The sequence below is a fragment of the Orcinus orca genome, chromosome 8 (genome assembly GCF_937001465.1).
Source record: "Orcinus orca chromosome 8, mOrcOrc1.1, whole genome shotgun sequence".
Taxonomy (NCBI): domain Eukaryota; kingdom Metazoa; phylum Chordata; class Mammalia; order Artiodactyla; family Delphinidae; genus Orcinus; species Orcinus orca.
The window spans coordinates 38,376,987-38,398,806 of record NC_064566.1 but is presented as its reverse complement, the minus strand read 5'-3'; the positions used below and the strand labels follow the sequence as shown (position 1 = coordinate 38,398,806).

General features: G+C 51.1%; 1 protein-coding gene across 1 annotated transcript in view; it reads left to right on the top strand.

Annotated features, from left to right (window-relative positions):
• OTOG (otogelin) overlaps positions 1-21,820 on the top strand; it is an 86,971-nt gene that overhangs the window by 10,631 nt on the left and 54,520 nt on the right. Inside the window, exons 8-22 of the mRNA XM_012538964.3 lie at positions 149-354; positions 1,414-1,544; positions 1,807-1,913; positions 2,329-2,438; positions 2,845-2,973; positions 3,815-3,923; positions 4,212-4,258; positions 4,714-4,859; positions 12,877-13,009; positions 13,886-14,063; positions 15,667-15,791; positions 16,677-16,889; positions 18,465-18,657; positions 20,015-20,089; positions 20,708-20,751. Of these exons, the coding sequence (XP_012394418.2) occupies positions 149-354; positions 1,414-1,544; positions 1,807-1,913; positions 2,329-2,438; positions 2,845-2,973; positions 3,815-3,923; positions 4,212-4,258; positions 4,714-4,859; positions 12,877-13,009; positions 13,886-14,063; positions 15,667-15,791; positions 16,677-16,889; positions 18,465-18,657; positions 20,015-20,089; positions 20,708-20,751 (1,946 nt within the window). The remainder of the gene's footprint in view (positions 1-148; positions 355-1,413; positions 1,545-1,806; positions 1,914-2,328; positions 2,439-2,844; positions 2,974-3,814; positions 3,924-4,211; positions 4,259-4,713; positions 4,860-12,876; positions 13,010-13,885; positions 14,064-15,666; positions 15,792-16,676; positions 16,890-18,464; positions 18,658-20,014; positions 20,090-20,707; positions 20,752-21,820) is intronic.

The following is a 21,820-nucleotide window of genomic DNA, read 5'->3' as shown; positions in this document are numbered from 1 at the left end:
CAAACCCTGTGGTACCAGTGGCTGTGGGGTGAGGCAGGTCCTGTGTACGTGGTGGGTCCTTCAGGTGGGGGATGGTGGGTCCTCTGGTGAAGGGACTGGGCTCGTGGAGGTGGTGCGGATGCCCTGAAGCTCTGGCTTTGCCCTGCAGGGTCCAGCTGCCCCATGTGATGGGGAGCATGCGCCTGCAGCGGCTTGCTGGCTATATCCTCGTGCGGCATCAGTCGGCCTTCACGCTGGCCTGGGATGGCACCTCGGCTGTCTACATTAAAATGAGCCCAGAGCTCCTGGGCTGGACCCATGGGCTGTGTGGGAACAACAACGCCGACCCCCAGGACGACCTGGTGACCAGCTATGGTGAGGTGCAGGGCAGGTGGCCTCCAAGGGATTTTGGTGGGGATGGAGGATAGGTCAGGCTGGAAGGGGTGGAAAGGGACTTGAGACCGAACCCTGGGGTCATGGCACTAAAGACCCATTGGAGGCCAGGGGCCCCTTCCAAGTGTGTGGCCTCAGGCATCTTCTAACCTCTCTGGACCTCAGTTTCCTCATCTGTAAAACAGCCATGATGAGAATGTCTACTAGGGTTGTGTGAGGCTCTAATGGACACTTTGCTAGGTGGCACTGACCCTGCAAGGTGAGTGGGGGCTGGAGGGGGCTGGGGTGACAGCAGGGCACAGAGGGCTAGAGGGAGCCCGGAAGAGAAAGGCTCCAGCAGGAGTGGCAAGAAGTTAAAGTGGGGCTTCCCTGGCGGCGCAGTGGTTGAGAGTCTGCCTGCCGATGCAGGGGACACTGGTTTGTGCCCCGGTCCGGGAGGATCCCACATGCCGCGGGGTGGCTGGGCCCGTGAGCCATGGCCGCTGAGCCTGCGCGTCCGGAGCCTGTGCTCCGCAACGGGAGAGGCCACAGCAGTGAGAGGCCCGCGTACCGCAAAAAAAAAAAAAAAGAAGTTAAAGTGAAGGGTTCAGGCCACACCATGGTGACTCTGACCAGGAGGGAAGTGACACCTTTGAGCAGCCACGACACACTGAACACTTTACCCACATGGTCTCATATAGTCCTTGCAGTCAGTTCACAAGGGGACCCTTTGCCCTGTTTCACATGTGGGGAAACTCGGGCTCAGAGCGGTACAGGAGCTTGTTCAGGCTCACACGTTCATTCTCCTTCGATTGCATGGTGTTGCTTTCCAGAGTTTAGAGCAGCAGGGATCTACTCCAGGGAACTCACAGGGTCTTGAGCATTCTTGACTATTCTTACCACACGGATTTTTCAGGAGAACGGCTCCGTAGGAAAATGCAGGTTGGGATGGGAGCTCGAGGCTGGGTTCTACAACTCCTTGCCTTCCTCTTGGCGTCTCTTGGGCTCCATCTGCCTCCCCTCGGGCTCCCCACCTGTGGTCATGCTGGTTCTCCCCTACAGGGAAGCTGACGGAAGATGTGGCTGAATTTGTGCACAGCTGGCAGGAGCGGGCCCCCAACCAGCCCCCAGGGCCCACGACCTCCTCCCTGCCTCGCCCTCCGTGCCTGCAGCAGAGCCTGGGAACCATGCAGGTCTGGATCCTGGGGAGAGCCCCCCACTCCAGCCTCTACCCCCACCCTAGTGTCTGGCTTAGGTTGGTTTCCTTCTGCTTCTTGGGAAGTCATTGGCTGCAGGGGCCCAGGGTTGTTGGTGCCCATGCCCCTTCTGTCTGCTCTCTACCCGGCCCTTTCTCTCCCTCGGGCTCAAGTTGGGGTGCTGTATGGGACTGGCAAAGTCAGAGGGCTTTACCTGGCCCTGCCAGCCCCCAGCTCTGGCTCCTGGCCCTTGCCCCAGGGTGTGTATGACCGCTGTGAGGCACTGCTGCGGCCCCCCTTTGATGCCTGCCATGCCTATGTCAGCCCTCTGCCCTTCACGGCCAGCTGTACCAGCGATCTCTGCCAGTGAGTGGGGAGCCAGGGGGGCGGGCGGTATTGGGTTGAAGGGAGACCTCTCCCAGTCTGGGGTGGGAGTTCATCACGTGGGCCACTGAGCTTGACGATCCCAGACCCTAACAGATATGCTTCCCAAAGCTCTGATACTCTTATCTGCATAGGACAGACCTTCCCCGTTCAGCTGAGGCCCAGAAATGGGGCCTGACCCGCTCAGGGTCACGTAAGTCAGGGGCAATGTTGAGACTAGAGCCCAGGTTTCCTGCCTCCAGCCTAGGGTCTGTATACCTAGCTGCCTTCCCTGGCTCCCTTTCCCAGCTGCGTGGCGAGGAAGGGTGCCCTGAGCCCTGGCGGTCTCTATTAGGTGCTGGCGGGCTGGCTACAGGGTGGATCTCACTCCAGTGTGACCCTCGGTTTCCCTGCACAGATCAGCGGGTGATGAAGCTACCTGGTGCCGGGCGCTGGCAGAGTATGCCCGGGCATGTGCCCAGGCAGGTCAGCCCCTGCAGGGGTGGAGGAACCAGCTCCGGCCATGCGGTAGGTGCAGCCTGGTGGTGGGCAGGGAGGGATTCCAACAAGTTCTGTCCTGGGGCTGTGGGTGGCATTCCCAGGCCTCAGCTCAATGTCCTGTCCTGCTGAGAACCACAGTTATCAGAGCGTTAAGCCCTAAGGTTGCATCTGCATGTGATAGATGGGAAAACTGAGACTCAGAGACGGAGGGACTGGCCTGGGGCCACCGAGTGAGATGAGGATGGCTCTCAGCGTCTCCCAGGCTCTCACTAATTTCCTGGTCACCTGGTGCTCCCACTGGAACTAGGGGAATCAGGAAAATCAAAGCCCTCCCACCCCCCCACCCCAGGGCTTGGGGTGGGTCCTGGGTGGGTCCTGGCAGAGCTGGGGCCAGAAGGGAGCTGTCAGGCCATACTGCTCCCTTCCTTGCAAGCGGTGCACTGCAAGGAGAAGGCCTTTATCTACAACGAGTGCATCGCCTGCTGCCCCGCCTCCTGCCAGCCCCGGGCATCCTGCGTGGACAGCGAGATAACCTGTGTGGATGGCTGCTACTGCCCTGACGGTATGCGAGGGGTGGTGTGGGTGCCTGGCAGCCTCTTCCTGGCCTGACACGGATGGGCATGGAGCAAGGGCTCAGAGGATGCTTGTTTGCAGAATGAATGAAGGAACGAGCAATAAGTGAATAAATGAATGGATGGCTTAAGGGAGGTGAGGGTAGGGGCAGAACTGTGGCTCTTGAGAGGTTCATCAGGGTGTTTAATTTCATTGGGACTGAGCTTTTTAAGGTGTGTAGATGAGGACAAGTCATTCAGTCATTCATTTATTCATTTATCACACATGCATTTGTTTAAACATTCATCCACATACTGTTTTCATGGTGTATACGTTTGCAGCACATCTATAGTGTGCAGCTCACGTGGCTAGGCTGGGGGTTAGGATAAAAAGTATAAAGATACAGTCATTGACTTTAGGGATCAAAATCAGGTAGCTGTGATAAGACACTTACACACATGACTCTAGTCTGAGGCATAATCTGGTGAGGACCAGCTCAGCAGTTCAGACAAGAAGAGATATAGGGATTCATTTCAAGAAGAGAGACTGTCAGGGAAGGCTTCCTGGAGGAGGTGGCACCTAAACTGGTTCTAGATGCAGTGATAGGCTTTCGAGAGATGGGGAGGAGAAGCTAGTCAGTATGCCTTTTGTTTGGGGTGGGTTGTTCTCTGAGAAAGGTCTGGAAGTGGGCTTATTTGCTCAGAGGGGATTAAACATTTATACAGGAGAAAGTTTGAAAGTGAGCTGGATGGTGAAAGTGTGGGTGAGGTGCTGTTTTTCACAGGCCCTGGAGAGCCATGAAAGTGTTGTGAACAAGAATGGAGGTAAGTTGGCCTTTGCTGTCACCCTAGGGCTGATCTTCGAAGATGGGGGCTGCGTGGCACCAGCTGAGTGTCCCTGTGAGTTCCACGGGACCCTGTACCCAACTGGTTCTGTGGTGAAAGAAGACTGCAACACCTGGTCTGTGTCCACTGTTGGGGAGAGGGGAAGGGGGAGTCGGTGACTTCTGGGGCTTTCCCTCAGGGCTGCCCCTCCAGGATCTGGGAGCCTGACCACATGGGAACGCTCACTCAGCATCTCTGAGTCAGGAGATCTCATTATATCCACTCTATGGGTGGAATCTCCATCACCCATTTTAGAGCTGGGAAAACTGAGGGCGGGGAGGAGCTCTGCGGACCCTGCAACCCTCCGACGTCTATCCTAGTCCTGGAGGGGTGAGCCCCTGCCCCCCTGGTCTCTGTGTTTCAGCACATGCACTGCGGGCAAGTGGCTGTGCAGCACATCTGTCTGCCCAGGTATGTCTGGCCCCATCTTGGACCTTACCCCCTACCAGTCCCACAGCTTTTAGGGCAAGGAAGCGCTGGGGGCCAGACCTGCTGCTGGCGTGGGGTGGTCACTCAGTTCCATTGGCTCAGCACGCCCCTCTTCATTTCCTCAGAGCTGCTTTGCCTGATTAAGGGGTTTTGCTCCACCCCTGTTAGGGAGGGTTTTTCATGGGCTCCTTCCTGAGCGTGGGGGGCCTGGACCGAGACTGGTCTCCATGCTCGGGGCCTGGTCTCCTGTCAGAGGGAGATGCTCAGGGCAGGGCTGCATCTCCCTTCAGACAGGCCTGGTGGGGTGGGCAGGGCTCCAGACACTGCCCTCATGTCCGAGGACAGGGTGCCGTCTTCTCTTCATGCTCAGAGCTGCAGGGCAAGGCACTCCCTGTGGGGCAGCTCCCCTGGGTTAGCTGCCTTTCTCTGCCCCTCAGCCGAGTGTTCAGTGACTGGCGACATCCACTTCACGACCTTTGATGGCCGCCGCTACACGTTCCCTGCCACGTGTCAGTACATCCTCGCCAAGAGCCGCTCCTCGGGCACCTTCACAGTGACACTGCAGAATGCCCCATGTGGCCTGGTAAGGGCTGGGACCCCAGACCTGAACCAGCCAGCCACCCCTGGCTGCCGCCCCCTAGAGAGGCTGGGGATTTAGGGCAGGGCCTCAGGTCCTTCCACAGCCCACTCATCCTGCTGTCCATTCTTTCTGGGCAGAGCCAGGGGGCAGCAGACTGGGTTCTGGCTCCAGAACATCTGCTAGCTGAGAGTCACTTCCCTGTCCTGGGCCTCATTGTTTTTTATTTTTTTAATTTTATTGGAATATAGCTGATTTACAATGTTGTGTCATTTTCAGGTGTACAGCATAGTGATTCAGGTATACATATATATATATTCATTCTTTTTCAGATTCTTTTCCCATATAGGTTATTACAGAATGTTGAGTAGAGTTCCCTGTGCTGTATAGTAGGTACTTGTTGGTTATCTATTTTATATATAATAGTGTGTGTATGTTAATCCCAAGCTCCTCATTTATCCCTCCCCGCCCCCTGCCACATTTCCCCTTTGGTAACCATAAGTTTTCAAAATCTGTGAGTCTGTTGCTGTTTTGTAAATAAGTTCATTTATATCATTTAAAAAAATTAGATTCTACATATGAGTGATATCATATGATATTTGTCTTTCTCTGTCTGACCTACTTCACCTAGTATGATAATCTCTAGGTCCATCCAGTGTTGCTGCAAATGGCATTATTTTGTTCTTTTTTATGGCTGAGTAATATTCCATTGTATATATGTACCACATCTTCTTTATCCATTCCTCTGTTGATGGACACTTAGGTTGCTTCCATGTCTTGGCTGTTGTAAATAGTGCTGCAATGAACATTGGGGTGCATGTATCTTTTCAAATTATGGTTTTCTCCAGGGATATGCCCAGGAGTAGGATTCCTGGATCATATGGTAGTTCTATTTTTAGTTTTTTTAAGGAACCTCCATACTGTTCTCCATAGTGGTTGTACCAATTTACATTCCCACCAACAGTGTAGGAGGGTTCCCTTTTCTCCACATCCACTCCAGCATTTACTGTTTGTGGACTTTTTGATGATGGCCATTTTGACTGGTGTGAGGTGATACCTCATTGTAGTTTTGATTTGCATTTGTCTGATAATTAGTGATATCGAGCACCTTTTCATGTGTTTTTTTGTCCATCTGTATGTCTTCTTTGGAGAAATGTCTATTTAGATCTTCTGCCCATTTTTTTTTTTTTTTTTTGCGATACGTGGGCCTCTCACTGCTGTGGCCTCTCCCGTTGCAGAGCACAGGCTCCGGACGCGCAGGCTCAGCGGCCATGGCTCACGGGCCTAGCCGCTCTGCGGCATGTGGGATCTTCCCAGACGGGGGCATGAACCCATGTCCCCTGCATCGGCAGGCGGACTCCCAACCACTGCGCAACCAGGGAAGCCCTGCCCATTTTTTGATTGGGTTTTTTTTTTTGACAGAGAGCTGCATGAGCTGTTTATATATTTTGGAGATTAATCCCTTGTCAGTTGCTTCATTTGCAAATATATTCTCCCATTCTGTGGGTTGTCTTTTCATTTTGTTTATGGTTTCCTTTGCTGTGCAAAAGCTTTTAAGTTTAATTAGGTCCCATTTGTTTATTTTTGTTTTTATTTTCATTACTCCAGAAGGTGGGTCAAAAAATATATTGCTGAAATTTATGTCAAAGAGTGTTCTGCCTACATTTTCCTCTAAGAGTTTTATAGTGTCCACCGTACCATACTGTTTTGATTACTGGAACTTTGTAGTATAGTCTGAAGTCAGGGAGCCTGATTCCTCCAGCTCTGTTTTTCTTTTTTTAAATTAATTAATTTTTGGCTGTATTGGGTCTTCATTGATGCACATGGGCTTTCTCTAGTTGTGGCGAGTGGGGGCTACTCTTTGTTGTGGTGCGCGGGCTTCTCATTGCAGTGGCTTCTCTTGTTGTGAAGCATGGGCTCTGGGCACGCGGGCTTCAGTAGTTGTGGCACACAGGCTCAGCAGTTGTGGCACATGGGCTTAGTTGCTCCGCGGTATGTGGGATCTTCCTGGAGCAGGGCTCGAAACCGTGTCCCCTGCATTGGCAGGAGGATTCTTAACCACTGCACCACCAGGGAAATCCCTAGCTCCATTTTTCTTTCTCAGGATTGCTTTGGCTATTTGGGTTCTTTTGCATTTCCATACAAATTTAAAATTTTTTGTTCTAGTTCTGTGAAAAATGCCATTGGTAATTTGATAGGGATTGCATTGAATCTGTAGATTGCCTTGGGTAGTATAGTCATTTTGACAGTATTGATTCTTCCAATCCAAGAACATGGTATATCTTTCCATCTGTTTGTGTCATCTTTGATTTCTTTCATCAGCATCTTATAGCTTTTAGAATACAGGTCTTTTGTCTCCTTAGGTAGGTTTATTCCTAGGTATTTTATTCTTTTTGATGCGATGGTAAAAAAAAATCTCTAAAATTGGTCTAATTCAACTTAATCTCTGCTTCCTTGGATTGTACCTTCAGCATCTCTATTCATTTATTCATTCGTTCATTCAGCATATACTGAACATCTATGTCTTCCAGAAGCTGTGTTGAGTCTTTGGGACTGGGATGAATTAGACCTGGCTCTGCCCTCCTGGACCTTACAGTTTGGTGGGTGAGGCAGACAAGTGACCCCCATAACCTACTATGTTACAGGAGCTGTGACAACATGGACAGTACAGAGTAGATCTGCATGGAGGAACTTTTCCCTGTTATTGTTTCACCCAGATGTCAGGTGGGAGGAGGAGGTGGATCAGGAAAGGCTTCCTAGAGGAGGTGAGCCCTGAGCTGTGTCAACCACTTGTGAACATAACTGAGCAAAAGGCCAACCTGCAGGTCTGGGGTAGATGCGAGCTTGTTTGTCTCTCAGTAGTGACTGCACTGTCCCTGAGCTGACCGTGCTAGCCAACCTCACCAGTCCTGGTCTGGGTGGCACTGAAGCCCCTCCTAGCATAGAGGAGCAGGGGCTCACACCCCTAGCCAGCGGGGCCACCCCCAGTCCCTCCTCCCTGCTGGCTTCTGCAGCCCCAGCACTGAGGCCCTGAGTGTGAGCAGACATCAGCTGGACATGCCCCTCGCTGGCCCTGGGGACCCATGCTGGGCTGTGGACTAGGTGGAGGGCTGGGCTTTCTCCCTCTTTAGGCCTCAGTGACCCCCACCCCTTTCTCTGCCAGAGAACGGCCTGGCCCTGACATTGGCTGCTATCTGAGTCAAGAGAATACTTGTCCTCAAAAGTTGGGTCACTCTCATCACATCCTGAGGGTGGCAAAAGGCAAGGCAGACAGACACAGCCCAGCTGGGCTCCTTCCCACTTATGGAGGTCTGGCGTCTTAGAATACCTGAGGGCTGTGGGACCTCGGGGGGTCCCTTACTCAGCCCTCTCTCTAACGTGTCCCTGACTGGCTGGCCAGCCTCAGCCTGAGGTAACCTGCTTCAGTGCTGGATGGCGCCTCTTGATAGCACGTTCTTTTTACCATGAGCCGGGTCTCCCCCTTGTGACGTCATCCATGCTGATGAACTGATGGAGGGCCAGCTTTGGGCCAGTCCTGGGCTGGGCACGGTGAGGGTTACACAGGTGAATCTGACCTGGTCTTACCTGCCAGGAGCTCACAGCCTGATGTGGGAGGTCCGTCACGTCCTCAGGTCGGTTTGCTTCAGTACGAGATACAGCACCATCAGTGCTGTAAGAGGGGAGTTCTGTGAAGGAAGAAATACCCCTGTGGGGTAGAAGAAAGGAAGAGGGAAAGCCTCATGGCAGAGGTGGCATTTGAGCTGAGTGACCTAAAAAGTGGGCCTGGAAAGAGAAACAGAAATAAAATATGTATATTTGAGGATGGGGAGGAAGGGCAATCCAGGAGGATTAGAGCACATGAGAAAGGCAGTGAGGTTGGAATGTTCTAGAATGCATTAACACAGAAGCAGAAGGACTTGGCAACTGGCTGACTGTGGCTGGTAAAGTTAGGGGGGATGTGGGAGAGAAGCAGGAAAAGTCAAAGAGGAAGCTGTGACTTCAGTCTGGGTGAACAGAATGGGGTGGGGTGAGGACAGTAACAGGATGATGAAAACTACTGGCACAGTGCTAGGAACTTCAATCACTTTTGCATACAGCATCTAGTTTAAGGCTCAAAATACCCCCACTTGGTAGTTATTATTATTCTCCCTATTTTCAATATGATGAGACAAGCTTACAGAGGCTTGGGGCATTTCTGACAACCCATAGCCAGCAGGAGGAAGAGCTGAGCCCGATCCAAGGCTGGGTGTTGTCCAGAAAGCCTGTCACAACCTATTATTAACATCTTACGTTAATTACAAATAATGAGCCAGTATGGATACATCAGTAACTAAAGCCATACCTTTTTCAGATTTCCTTAGTTTTTCACCTAATGTCATTTTTCTGTTCTAGGATACTACATTACATTTAGTCATCACATCTCCTTAGGCTCTTCTTGGCTGTTATAGTTTCTCACACTTCATTTTTGATGACCTTGAAAGTTTTGAGGAATACTGGTCACTTACTTTGTAGAATGCCCCTCTTTTGGAATTTGTATGATGTTTTTCTCATGGTTAGAGTGGGGTTGTGGGTTTTGGGGAGGAAGATCGGAGGTAAGGTGTCCTTTTCATCACATCTTACCAAGGGTACACACTATCAACGTGGTTTATTATTGTTGATATGGACCTTGATCATCTAGCTGAGGTAGTGTTTGCCACCGAGAAGTTACTCTTTTTTCCCCCTTTCCATACTGTTCTTCTCTTTGGAAGAAAAGTCGTTATGTTCAGCCCACACTTGAAGAATGGGGAGTTATGCTCCCCTCCTTGAAGGCACAGAATTTACGCAAGTTTTTCTGCAGATTCGTTTTTTTCTCCCTGATATATTTATTCAGTCATTTATATCAGCATGCGCTCGTGGATATTTATTTTATTTTATTTAATTAATTTATTTATTTGCGGTACGCGGGCCTCTCACTGTTGTGGCCTCTCCCATTGCGGAGCACAGTCTCCGGATGCGCAGGCCCAGCGGCCATGGCTCACGGGCCCAGCCGCTCCGCGGCATGTGGGATCTTCCCGGACCGGGGCACGAACCCGCGTCCCCTGCATCGGCGGGCGGACTCTCAGCCACTGCGCCACCAGGGAAGCCCTCATGGATACTTATTTTATAATATGGTTTATAATCCAATACTTTTAAATTTTGTTACTCAGATTGTTCAGCTTTGGCCATTGGGCAGTCTTTCACGTGGCTCCTGTGTCCCTTTGACACACCTCCATCACTGTGTGTGTGTGTATGTACTTCCTTAACCTTTCGGCCCTACAACATGTACCAGGCTCATCTCGTATATTTCCTGTCCCAGTCCTAGAATCAGCCATTTCTGCAAAAATATTACCAGGCTTTCTTGGTTCCTTTTATTAGAGAATGGTGTCAGAAACCAAGACCTGGGCACGCACTAGGTATGCTCATTGCTACTGGGGTATCATTTCTTTTAGGCCATTTCAGCTGACAGAGAAAGGAAATATATGAATAACACATGCATATCCTTGTCTAACCAACATATATACACATATCGATAAATATTTCTATAAATAACCGTATGATGTGTGCTAATCAGGAGTTCATACTCATGTTCCAACTCTAAGGTACTGCCATAAGGATCATTCTAGCCTCCTCCCCTTGCTTATCTCTAAACACCCACTCCAACAGTAAGAAACCTGGCTTCCATTATTCACCTGTTCATTTACCTAACTGTTCAATTCCAGTATACATGTAGAAGAGTATCAGAATTATTATCCTGTATCTCCATGGGAAATAACTTTATCAAGTAGAGTACAGTGCTTAGGCACAATTCCTTTTGCTCTTAGTCTTACAAACTCCATTTATTTCCAAAGTAACTTAGGTCAACAGCTTTCCCCAAAACCCCTTTAGTGAGGTTGCTTCATATATTTGTAATATATTAGATGCTTCTGTCACAGTCTGCATTCCATTCTGGGATCCCCTGACCTCCTACATGATTTTTTTAGATTGCACACATTAGCGTTCACTCTTTATGCTGTAAAGTTCTGTGGCTTTGACAAATGCAACCCCAAAGTATTTCATGCACTTTTCTTATATGTATCCAATAGGGAGGACCAACCACATGTTGTATCTCTATTTTGCAGAGGAGAGAACAGAGGTTTGTAGAAGTTAAGTGTGTTCTTTAGGGTCTTATGGTTTTCAGTGACATCAGGATTTGAACCTAAGAGTGACTAAAGGTGCAGGCTTTCTTCCTGCACCAGTGACATGTCCAGGGGGGACCAGAGGATAAGTGGGTTTGACAAAGAAGGTGATGTTTTAGGCACGATGATTTTGAGCTGTTTCAGGGATTGTCCCCTTGGGCAGAAACTTAAAAGAAAGGTCATAACTGGTTGTACAATGTCTTTCTGAAAAATTTCAAGCTCTGATCAGTTCATTTCAGTGCTTGATCGTATTACTTTCCTGTTACACTTTCTCTGGCTGTCTTTGAACTTAGGATAAAGTCCAAAAATATTACAAAGCTCTTCCTAAGCTGGCCCCTGCCTACCTCGTTTTTTTTTGTTTTTTTTTTTTTAATGAATATGTTGAAGTCCTAACTCTTAATTAATTAATTTATTTTTGCTGTGTTGCGTCTTCGTTTCTGTGCGAGGGCTTTCTCTAGTTGTGGCAAGCGGGGGCCACTCTTCATCGCGGTGCGTGGACCTCTCACTATCGCGGCCTCTCTTGTTGCGGAGCACAGGCTCCAGACGCGCAGGCTCAGTAGTTGTGGCTCACGGGCCTAGCTGCTCCGCGGCACGCGGGATCCTCCCAGACCAGGGCTCAAACCTGTGTTCCCTGCATTAGCAGGCAGATTCTCAACCACTGCGCCACCAGGGAAGCCCTCTGCCTACCTCTTGAACCTTAAACCACTTTGCCCAGTGGGCTCTGACCCCTCTGGTCTTCTTTTACATCCTTGAATACAGTAAAAGCCTTCCTGTCAGGGATTTTGTATAGGTTGTTCCTTCTGCCTAGATGTCTTCCCCATTGCCTTCTTCCGTTACCCAGCCAGCTTCTATTGCATCCTTCTGATCTCAGCTCAAATGGCTTGAGCTTTTTTCCCATGCCTCAGTTTTCTGATCTGCGTAATGGAGTAGTTAGTAGTACTTACTGAATAGGATTGCTATGATGATTAGGTGGGTAAATATGTTTAAAAATATATCAGAATGGTACTTGAACATAACTCTAAAGTTAGCTGTTATTATTATGTTATAATAATATTGTAGTATAACTGTTATATTATTGTTACGTTACTATTATCATTCCCTAGGATGACCTTTCCTATCTCTGCAGGCTAAGTCTCGTTCCTTCACTATATGCTTTCCTAGCACCCTACACCTCTTTTCAGCACTGATCAAAATAATAATTAACCAACTTTGTAATTACTTATTTAATGTCTGTATCCCACACGAATATCTATTCTTCTTGAGGGCAGGGACTATATCATTTTCATCATGTATGACTGTGTGACCATCTTCTGTGGAAGGGAGGTATGAATGGGCCCAATGTGTACTACCCATTTCAGAGATGAGAACCTGAGGCCTAGAGAATATTAGCTCATTTCCTGCCTGCTTATGAGTGGAGCGTGATACTCTGCAAGATGTGACACATAGAAAGAGCTACATAAACACCCACAAAAGGATGAAATTTAAGTCCTGGATTGCAGTCAAGTGGGGAGGCCAGTGTTTCTGGGGCTGGACTCTGGGTCATCTGGGGTCCATCTCTGCTCTGTGTCATAGCCTGAGGGTTGACTATCATTTTTATTTGTATTTTCCCAGTTCTGCCACTAACCTTCTCCAGTCTGTGCCTCTGCCTTACCATTCCCCAGATGAAAGCATTTGGTTAGAGGACCTCTAATGTCCTTTGGGCCTCTGTCACTGTGGGGAGGCTTCCCCTAGCCTCAGACTGTGCTGAAATCCCTGCCTTTGGAGGGCTCTGTTGGGACCAGCAGGCAAGACAGACTAACTCTGCCCCTTTGGCCTTCCTTTCTCTCTAGAACCAGGATGGAGTCTGTGTCCAGTCAGTGTCAGTGATTCTGCATCAGGACCCTCGGAGGCAGGTGACCCTGACCCAAGCAGGGGATGTCCTTCTGTTTGACCAGTACAAGGTCACCCCACCCTACACAGACGGTACGGCCCTGGTGGATGAGAGCTAGCTGAAAGGTGGCGGCCCAGGCTCTTCTGGCCAAAGGCACTGCCACACGGGCAACAGCTCACATTCTAATACTGGGTGAATCAGGCCAGGGGGACACCTTGGTCCCAGGAACATGGACTCTGGACTTATAAAATTGTCTTTGTCCCCATCCCAACATGACAATGGGCTTCATGGCAGTATGATGGCTTCTCCTAACATTAGGATATTAATGGAGCTGTCTTCCATCCCTACTCTCACTATCTATTAATTATTATCCTTTCTGATTTCACAAGGTATTTGTGATAGCTCGTAGGAAGCACATCTAACAAAAATGGCAAACTATTAAGAAATAAAATGGCACCAGAAAAAAATTAAAAAAGAAAAAAGGATAAGGGCTCAAGATTGAGAAAAGGGGAGATGGAAGAGTGTAAAGAGCCCTGCCCCCCGAAAAAAAGGCAAGCCACAAAATGTGTAAAATTCACTGCAACTGAATCTAAAACTTAAAATTGCTACAATTGAATCAGAAATCATATTGTGAGCTTCCTGGTAGTCACTGTGGGAAAAAAAAAAGGGTAGTTAACAGAATTCTCCTTTGCTAGAAAAGGAAACACACGACTTAGGGAGGCAAAGCTTTAATTGGCACTCGATGCTAGAAGAAATTTCTCAGCTGCCATGGTAGGTTATTCCTGGGTCCTGACTTAATCATTGAATAGGATTTTCTCAAGGCTCCCCAAACCAACCCCCAGGCAGAGCCTCACTGTGTGTGAAGACTGGGCTGGGTATGGGGGTCAGCGTGGGCCATGCAGGTGGTGGCGGTGGATGGGGTGATACTGTCTGAACCTCCTACATCCCCGCTCCGGTTCTGTGCCCAGACGCCTTTGAAATTCGGAGGCTCTCGTCCGTGTTCCTGCGCGTGAGGACCAACGTGGGTGTGCGGGTGCTCTATGACCGCGAAGGACCGCGGCTGTACCTGCAGGTGGACCAGCGATGGGTAGAAGACACTGTGGGCCTCTGCGGCACCTTCAACGGCAACACGCAGGACGACTTCCTGTACGTGCCCTGACCCGGAACTGGAAGGAGAGGGGGAGGCAGGCCCCTTAAGAGTGTGTGCGGGCGGGCTGGCGCTGCCTAGGAACGTTTCTCCCGGGCTGCCGTGGGCTCTCAGTGTTCCCAACGTGCATCATTGATTATTTAGTCCTCTACATTTAAATTTAAGTATGTTTCTTTAAAGCAGTGGTTCACAGTCTTTCTTGCGCCAAAGAATCATCCCGGGAGCTCGTTAAAATGCTGATTCCTGGGCCCCACTCCTCAAGAATCTGATTTAGGATACTGCCCGGGAATCTAATTTTTAATAAGCACCTCTGTGATTCTAGTCTGTGAGGTCCAGAGAGATACCTTGAGAAATACTGTTTTACAGTGAGGTCTTAATATGGGTGGACCTCAGGCTGAGTTTGATCTGGCTCACGGTTTTGTCTGTTTTAACTGGTTGTGAACACTTTTAGATGAGTGTGAGCCCCCAGTAAACCAATGATGCCCAAACCCTTGCTTTCTATCCCACCAGGCCATTTTAACTCACGTACCTTTCCTGCCTGGTGCTTGTGGTTTGCATCCTGTGAGCCTCCCCGTGTTCTGGGGAGGGCTATTTCCCATAGACCGACAGAGAGTTGAGAGAAAAGTCTATCTAGGCATGGACACAGTTGAGGAATTTGAGAGAGGACGAGAGTCTGACCTTCCAGAAGGGAGAACAAAGGGTTGATCTTGACGGCTGAAGGTTCTGGCCAGTCCTTCAAGTTACATGCGTTGGGTGATGCAGAAGGAAACATGAGAGGCTTTCTTCAGACAGAAATGAGAATTTGTTTGGAAAAGCAAGAACAGGAAAAACCTGGGAGCTTTTCCATGCATGTACATTTTAAAATGTAGCACCCTACTCTGCCTTGCCTGGTGGAGCTGATGTCAGCGCAGCTGGTTAGAATGGTGAGGGCAGACCTTGTTTAGTGTGGGCTGCTTGCCATGCTGCTAACCGTGAACTCTGGGTGGCAATACTGCTCTGTGTAACTTGAGTGTTCCCACTGCTCTGGAGCAATAACGTGCCTGTGGTGGGCGCCAGGCAGAACCTGCCCCTCGTGGACACTATGATCTCTCTCCATTTTACCGTCTACACCCAGTTCGGTGACCTTTGGAGACTGGTGTTGTCTAGGAAACATGCTTCTCCCCTTCCCCCTTTTATTGCCCCTCATGTGACTATTTCCCACCTGGAAAGAGAAGAAGGGCAAAGGAGTTTGGGGGAACTGCCCTTGGGGGAGGGAAGAGGAAGTCTTGATGTGGTGAAGTTTGGTTGATGGTGTCCCTGTTTATCTCTTTCTGACATGAAGAACTGGGGTGGGTGGTGAGGGGGACAGTGTGTGGCCTCAAGCCCGTCAGGAGCCTGTTGAACGTGATGGGTGTGTGTATGCACGCACATTTGTAATTGTATGTGCTTGAATGTGTCTGTGTAGATCCCCTTGGCTGTTTGCGTGTCTGGCATATATTTGTGTTCTGTGGGTGTGTGTGTGTGTGTGTACATGGGCAGGTGGATGCTTACCTGGGTGTATGCTGTACGTTCACTTGGGTGCACGTGGGCCAGTGTGTGAATGTGGCTCTGCCGTGGCTGCAGGTCCCCAGTGGGTGTGCCTGAGAGCACCCCACAACTCTTTGGCAATTCTTGGAAAACACTGTCCGCCTGCTTCCCGCTGGTCTCTGGCTCCCCGGTGGACCCCTGTGATGTGCACCTGCAAGCCGGTGAGGTGATCGGGGAGGGGAGGGAGGATGGGTGTGACTGGTTTGAGAGAGATGAGATGGGAAGCTGGGCATGAGGATGTTGACCACATCGGGTAGGAGTGATCAGAAAGGAGAAGGTGCGGGGAGGGGACTGGGCTTCCCTTCTGGTGAGGGGCAGGCAGAAGGGAACCTCACGTCCTATCCCTGTCACCTACACACACATTTGTACCAGCTCCCCCATCCCAGGGCAAAAGTCCGAGGTCTCACAGTGGCCCCACCAGGCTCTACGCTCTCCTCCCATCCCCCTTATCTCACCTCCTCCCCCATCCACCTCCCACCCTCCCCCTTCCTCCAGCTGCACTGGCCTCCTTGCTCTCTTCCTACACAGCCTGGTCCTTCTCTCCAGGTCTTTGCACTTGCTGTTCCCTTCACCTGGAATGTTTTTCCCTCATAAACACATGCCTCACTCTCTCACCTCTTTCGAGTTTTTGGTCAAACATCTTTCCACTGAGGGCTTCGGACCACTGGGTTTAAAATCACAATTCCCCTCCCGCCCCAACTTGCAATCCCCATTCTCCTTCCTAGCTTTCTCTCTCTCCTTAGATTCTTCCCCTTTAATTTACTATGTAAGTCGTCTAGTGATGGTCTCCTCCAACCAGAATGTCTGCTGTATGAGGGCAGGGACTTTTGTCTGTTTCGTTCACTCCCTTGACTCCTTCTGGCATATGGATTCATGCCTGGCATGAGGAATGCATTGCACGAGTGCCTGTGCATGCGCACACACATACACACACACTCCTGTGTACAGAGTCCCCTGAGCTGTGGGGAAGGAGGGAGGGAGAGACTGGGGCCTGGGGCACCAGGCAAACTAGACCTCTGACCCTCGGCCCGTTTGTCTGTCTCCAGCCTCCTATGCCCTGCAGTCCTGCAGCGTGCTCACTGGGGAGCTGTTTGCGCCCTGCTCCACGTACCTGAGCCCTGTGCCCTACTTTGAGCAGTGCCGCCGGGACACTTGCCGCTGTGGGCAGCCCTGCCTGTGTGCCACGCTAGCCCACTATGCCCGCCTGTGCCAGCGCCATGGGCTCCCCGTCGACTTCCGTGCCCACCTGCCAGCCTGTGGTGAGCGCCCCATGCTTGTGTGCCCATGTGAGGACGGCTGGAGGAGCCAGAGCTCCAGATCTGAGTGTCCACCTGCCCCCCTGACCTCTCCCCTGGGACGTCCTACAGTCTCCTCCAGCCTAACACCCCTTCCTCCCAAACTGCTTCTCCTCCTGTGCTCTCCACCTCTGCCGAGGTCCCCCATCCATGGATTACCCAGGCCTGACACCTGGGCACGTGTCACCTCCAGTCCACCTCCAAGTCCTGTAAGTCTGGTCAACTGCAAGTTCAGCCAGTTCTCACCACCGCCATTGCCACCACCCTAGTCACAGCTACCTAACAGGTGTCCCTATAGCCTCTTCTCACTGCAGCCAGAGTGAACTTTCTAAAGATCACTGGCTGTGTGGCCCTCAGGTTTGAGTGCACACGTGGCTCAATGGGCCTGGGCTGGCCCGTACCCACCCCCACTCCCACCCCAGGCCACATACCTCTCCATGTCTTGGTCATCTCTGTGCCCCCAGCCCCAGCACAGGGCCTCACTCTCAGTAAGCTTTTAGCAAATGTTTGTTGAATAAATGGAAAAGGCACAGTACAGTAAGTCTCCTACGTATGAATGAGTTCCGTTCCTAGAGCATGTTCGTAAGTTCAGTTTGTTCGTAAGTCAAACAAAGTTAGCCTAAGGTACCCAACTAACACAATCGGCTGTATAGTACTGTACTATAATAGGTTTATAATACGTTCACATCTTTGAAAGTTCATAACTCGAAGATTCGTATGTAGGGGGCTTACTGTACTGGGAGTCAGGAGACCTGAGTTTTATTCTAGCCCTGCAGGTAACTTTCTGTGTGTGTGTGACAAGGCCCTGCCCGTCTCTGAGTCAAAGTTTCTCCAGAGCTGGTTGGATAGGACCACATTAGAATCATCATGGGAACTTTTAAAAAATGCACCTGTCTGAGCCATATCCAGTATCAATTAAAACAATGTATCTGGCAGTGAGGGGCAGGGGTCAGCATTTTTAAAAGCTCCCAGGTGGCTTTGATGCGCAGCCAGGGTGAGAACAACTGGGCTTGGCAGTCTAGGTGGCTCTACTGGCCCTGACAGACTGTGGGAGACCGCAGGGCAGTGGGATGGTGTCCAGATGAGGAGAGGGCAACCCTGAGTCTTGGACAAAGGGCCCCTGGAGGGAGCACAATTGATCTTCATAACCCATGGAAGCGAGAGAGGCAGAAGTGTGTGTATATTTACAAACCTGTGCTTGTGTGTCTGTGGGTGAGTGCAGGGCTGTCAGGGGGCAGTGAGTTCCACTCCTTCCCCAGTATCACTACCTAAGAGGAACGCCCTGCAGAGAAAAGGAAATACCAATGGCAGGGTCCAGGCTGAACTTGGGAGGTGGGACCCACCTCTGTGGCTCTGCCATTCTGGTGTAGTGGGAGGCAGGCTGGGTTCAGATCTCAGCTGTGACCTTGACCTGCTGTGTGACCTTGGACAAATGTCTTAACTTCTCTGGTTCTCAGTTCTCCTCTTTATGATGATGACTCCACCCCACACAGTTGTGAGTAAGAGAGAAACAAAGCACAGTTACATTCCTCACTACAGCACTGTCCTGTGAGGCTACCAAGGAGTACAGCCCCTGTGTGGCTCCGTGTGGACAAACCTGCCAGGACCTAGCCGGCCCTGAGGCCTGTGGAGTTGATGGTGACGGCGACTTCAGTGGGGACGAGTGTGTGGAGGGCTGTGCCTGCCCACCAGACACCTATCTGGACACCCAGGCTGACCTCTGTGTTCCCAGGTGAGCAGGCTGGCTTGAGCTCTGTGTCAGGTGATGATGAGGCTGGGGGTCTCCAGAGCATATGAAACTGGGGTGCCTGACTGGGCCTCTCATGTCCCTACTTCATCTCACAATCTCGGGGCAGAGCTTGGAGGGTAAGCTGGGTCAGTGGTCGGGTGGGCTTCCTCTTCTAGACACCCCTCCCCCTTCCCTGGCCTCTCTTCTCAGCTCTGGCTCTTTGCTCCAGCCCAGAACAACCCCGCAGAGCCAACAGGGTCTCTGCCCTCATCTCTCCTCTCCTTCCACAAATCTTTACTGACCATGTATGTTCCAGACATTTCTAGGCCCCGGGAATTCAGCAACGAACAAAACAGAGTCCTGCCCTCACAGAGCTCACATTCTGGGTGGTGAGACAGATAATAAGCAAATAAACAGATCCTTCATGGGTCTGGTGGTGACAAGAGCTATAAAGCCAAATACAGCAGAGTGAGAACAGAGGGTCCTGGGACAGGGAGGGATTACTGTTATGTCGTATGAAGTGAGCATGGGAGGAAGGCCTTTCTGATGAGGTGACATTTGAGCAGAGATTTGAGTGAAGAGTGCTGTAGGCGGAGGGGCACAAGGGGAAGGCCCTGAGACCTGCCTGTGGGCATTCTCGGTGTGGCTAGAGGGCAGAGTTGCGGGGGAGGTGGGAGGTGGTGACCTCACCTCACAGGATCCTGGGGCTGACTGCCAAGGTCCTTGTTCCCCTCCAGGCCTATTTCTCCATCTGTAAAATGGTATCACATTCAACTGAATAATGGGGGAGCTGGAGAGAAGCCCCTTTAGGGAGCATATTTGAGTCACTCACTCAGAGACCTTTTGTAGCTACAGTCCTCCCTTGAGATCCAGATGTGTGCCCTGCCCCGACCCCTTGAGTTTGAGCATTGCCAGGGAAGGGAGCCTCTGAGGGTTATATGGGGTGGAGGAGGATTTAGAGGGAGAAGGTGGTGAGAAGCACTGGGGTTGGATGAGTTCAGACATCCCTTCCAGCCCTCGACTGCTCTGCTTCAAGGCCTGCACTTGGCCGTAACCGGCAGGTGCCATGGGAGGTATGTGAGAAGGCAACACAGCCTTTGGCCTCAGATGACCTACAAGAGGAGGCTGCAGAGACGGTAGCATAAGGTTCTCCGCCTTATGCTAGAAAGATGACGTATTTGGAGGGCCTAGCCTGGTGTTCACAGTATTTTAACAACCTGTGTGGTATAGGCACTGAGCCATCAGAATGGATGCTGGGTCTTAATGCCCCTGGCTGGCTGAGGGGTGGGGCCCCTGTCCTTGGCTGTTCCTGCCCCAGCTCCTGAGCTGGCCCACCTTTCTCTGTTCCCGGCTTGTACAGGAACCAGTGCTCCTGCCACTTCCAAGGAATGGATTATCCCCCTGGAGACAGTGACATCCCATCTCTAGGCCACTGGTGAGCTCCCTAGACAGCAGCATCATTATCTTCTCTTTATTATTATTATTTTTAAATTTTATTAAAAAACTTTTTTTGCAGTACGCAGGCCTCTCACTGCTGGGGCCTCTCCCATTGCGGAGCACAGGCTCCGGACGCGCAGGCTCAGCGGCCATGGCTCACGGGCCCAGCCGCTCCGTGGCATGTGGGATCTTCCCGGACCGGGGCACGAACCCATGTCCCCTGCATCGGCAGGCGGACTCTCAACCACTGCGCCACCAGGGAAGCCCTATTATTATTATTTTTAATCTTAGTCTGGCTGCGCCGCAGGGCATGTGGGAACTTCCCAGACCAGGGATCGAACCCGCGCCCCCTGCAGTGGAAGCATGGAGTCTTAACCACTGGACCACCAAGGAAGTCCTATTATCCTCTCTTTAAATGGAAGTTGCTGACTAAAGAAAATTCAGCAGTGCAAAACTTTCCATGAAGCGACACCCACCCTCCCCCTCTGCACAGGGAGCCAGGGACAGAAGTGGGCATGTCCTGAATCCTGCAGTAACCTGAGTGCAGTAACTCGAGGTCTCCGGGCCCTGCAGTGACTGGGTGGGCTGATCCCAGTGCCTCTCTCTCTCTCTGCAGCCACTGCAAAGATGGGGTCATGAGCTGTGGTAGCAGAGCCCCAGGTAAGGGTGACAGGGAGGGTGGGGCCTCCTTCATGGTAGTGGGGTTGTGGAGAGCTCGAGGACAGACCAGGACAGGGACACCCCACCCCAGGTCTTGTGCCACAGCGAGCCTTCTGTGTTCTTTGCCCTCTCGGGAAAGGTTCCAACTTGGAGGGTGGCATTGTGAAATCCTGCCCCAACCTCAGCCCCACTCAAGTGGCTGTCCCTCCTGCTTCTCGAGAAGATGCTGAGACTCCATCTCCCTCAGGGGTAACCAGCTGGGGTATCTGGACAGTCCCTTGACCTCGCCTGGGTCCTGGATTTCCTCTGTCTGAACCATCACGTGTCTACTGAGGCTGACTCTGTGTCCAGTGCGGGATGTGGGATCACAGCAGTGGGGAGGATAGACTGAGCCTTTGAGACGCTCACAGGCGGTAGAGATGGGGGCATCAGGGTGGCACCCTGGTGGATCAGCCTGTGAGGGCCTTGGAGGTGGTAGGGCGAGGAGGCTGGAGCCTTCAGGGAGGACCTCCTGGGGTGGATGGTGCCACTAAGTATGGAGATTGGCACAGAGGAGATCAGAGAATAATCATATGGCAGGTGGCAAAGAGCAGGGCCTCCAAACTCAGGTAGCCTGGGTTCAAATCCTGCCCAGCACTCACTACCTGTGCAGCCCTGGGTAACTCGCTTCACCTCTCTGAACCTTCACTTCCTCTTTTGTATATAACCTAGATTCCTATGTTCTCCCCACGTTTTGTGTATGTCCCTGAGAGTGCTTTTCTTTTTGTTGTTTCTGGCTTCAGGTTTCTGCCCTTTAGGACTTTTATTTCATCTCCTGTAGCTATCCCTTTCTCTCTGTTCCATCCCAGGGTGGGCATAGAACTCAGACCCCCTTTATTGATTTTCCTAAAAAAGATCGCTCACATGGTATAAGTGTATACGGCCGACACGACTGAAGGCTCTGGGAGAGAGAGTGGGTTTATGTCACAGAAATACAGTAAATGGGAAGTTGACTTCCATGTTGTTAAAAGTCCCCTGGCCACCTGCCACACTGCATGGCTATCCTCTTTCTGGCTCCTCTTCTGGTCCC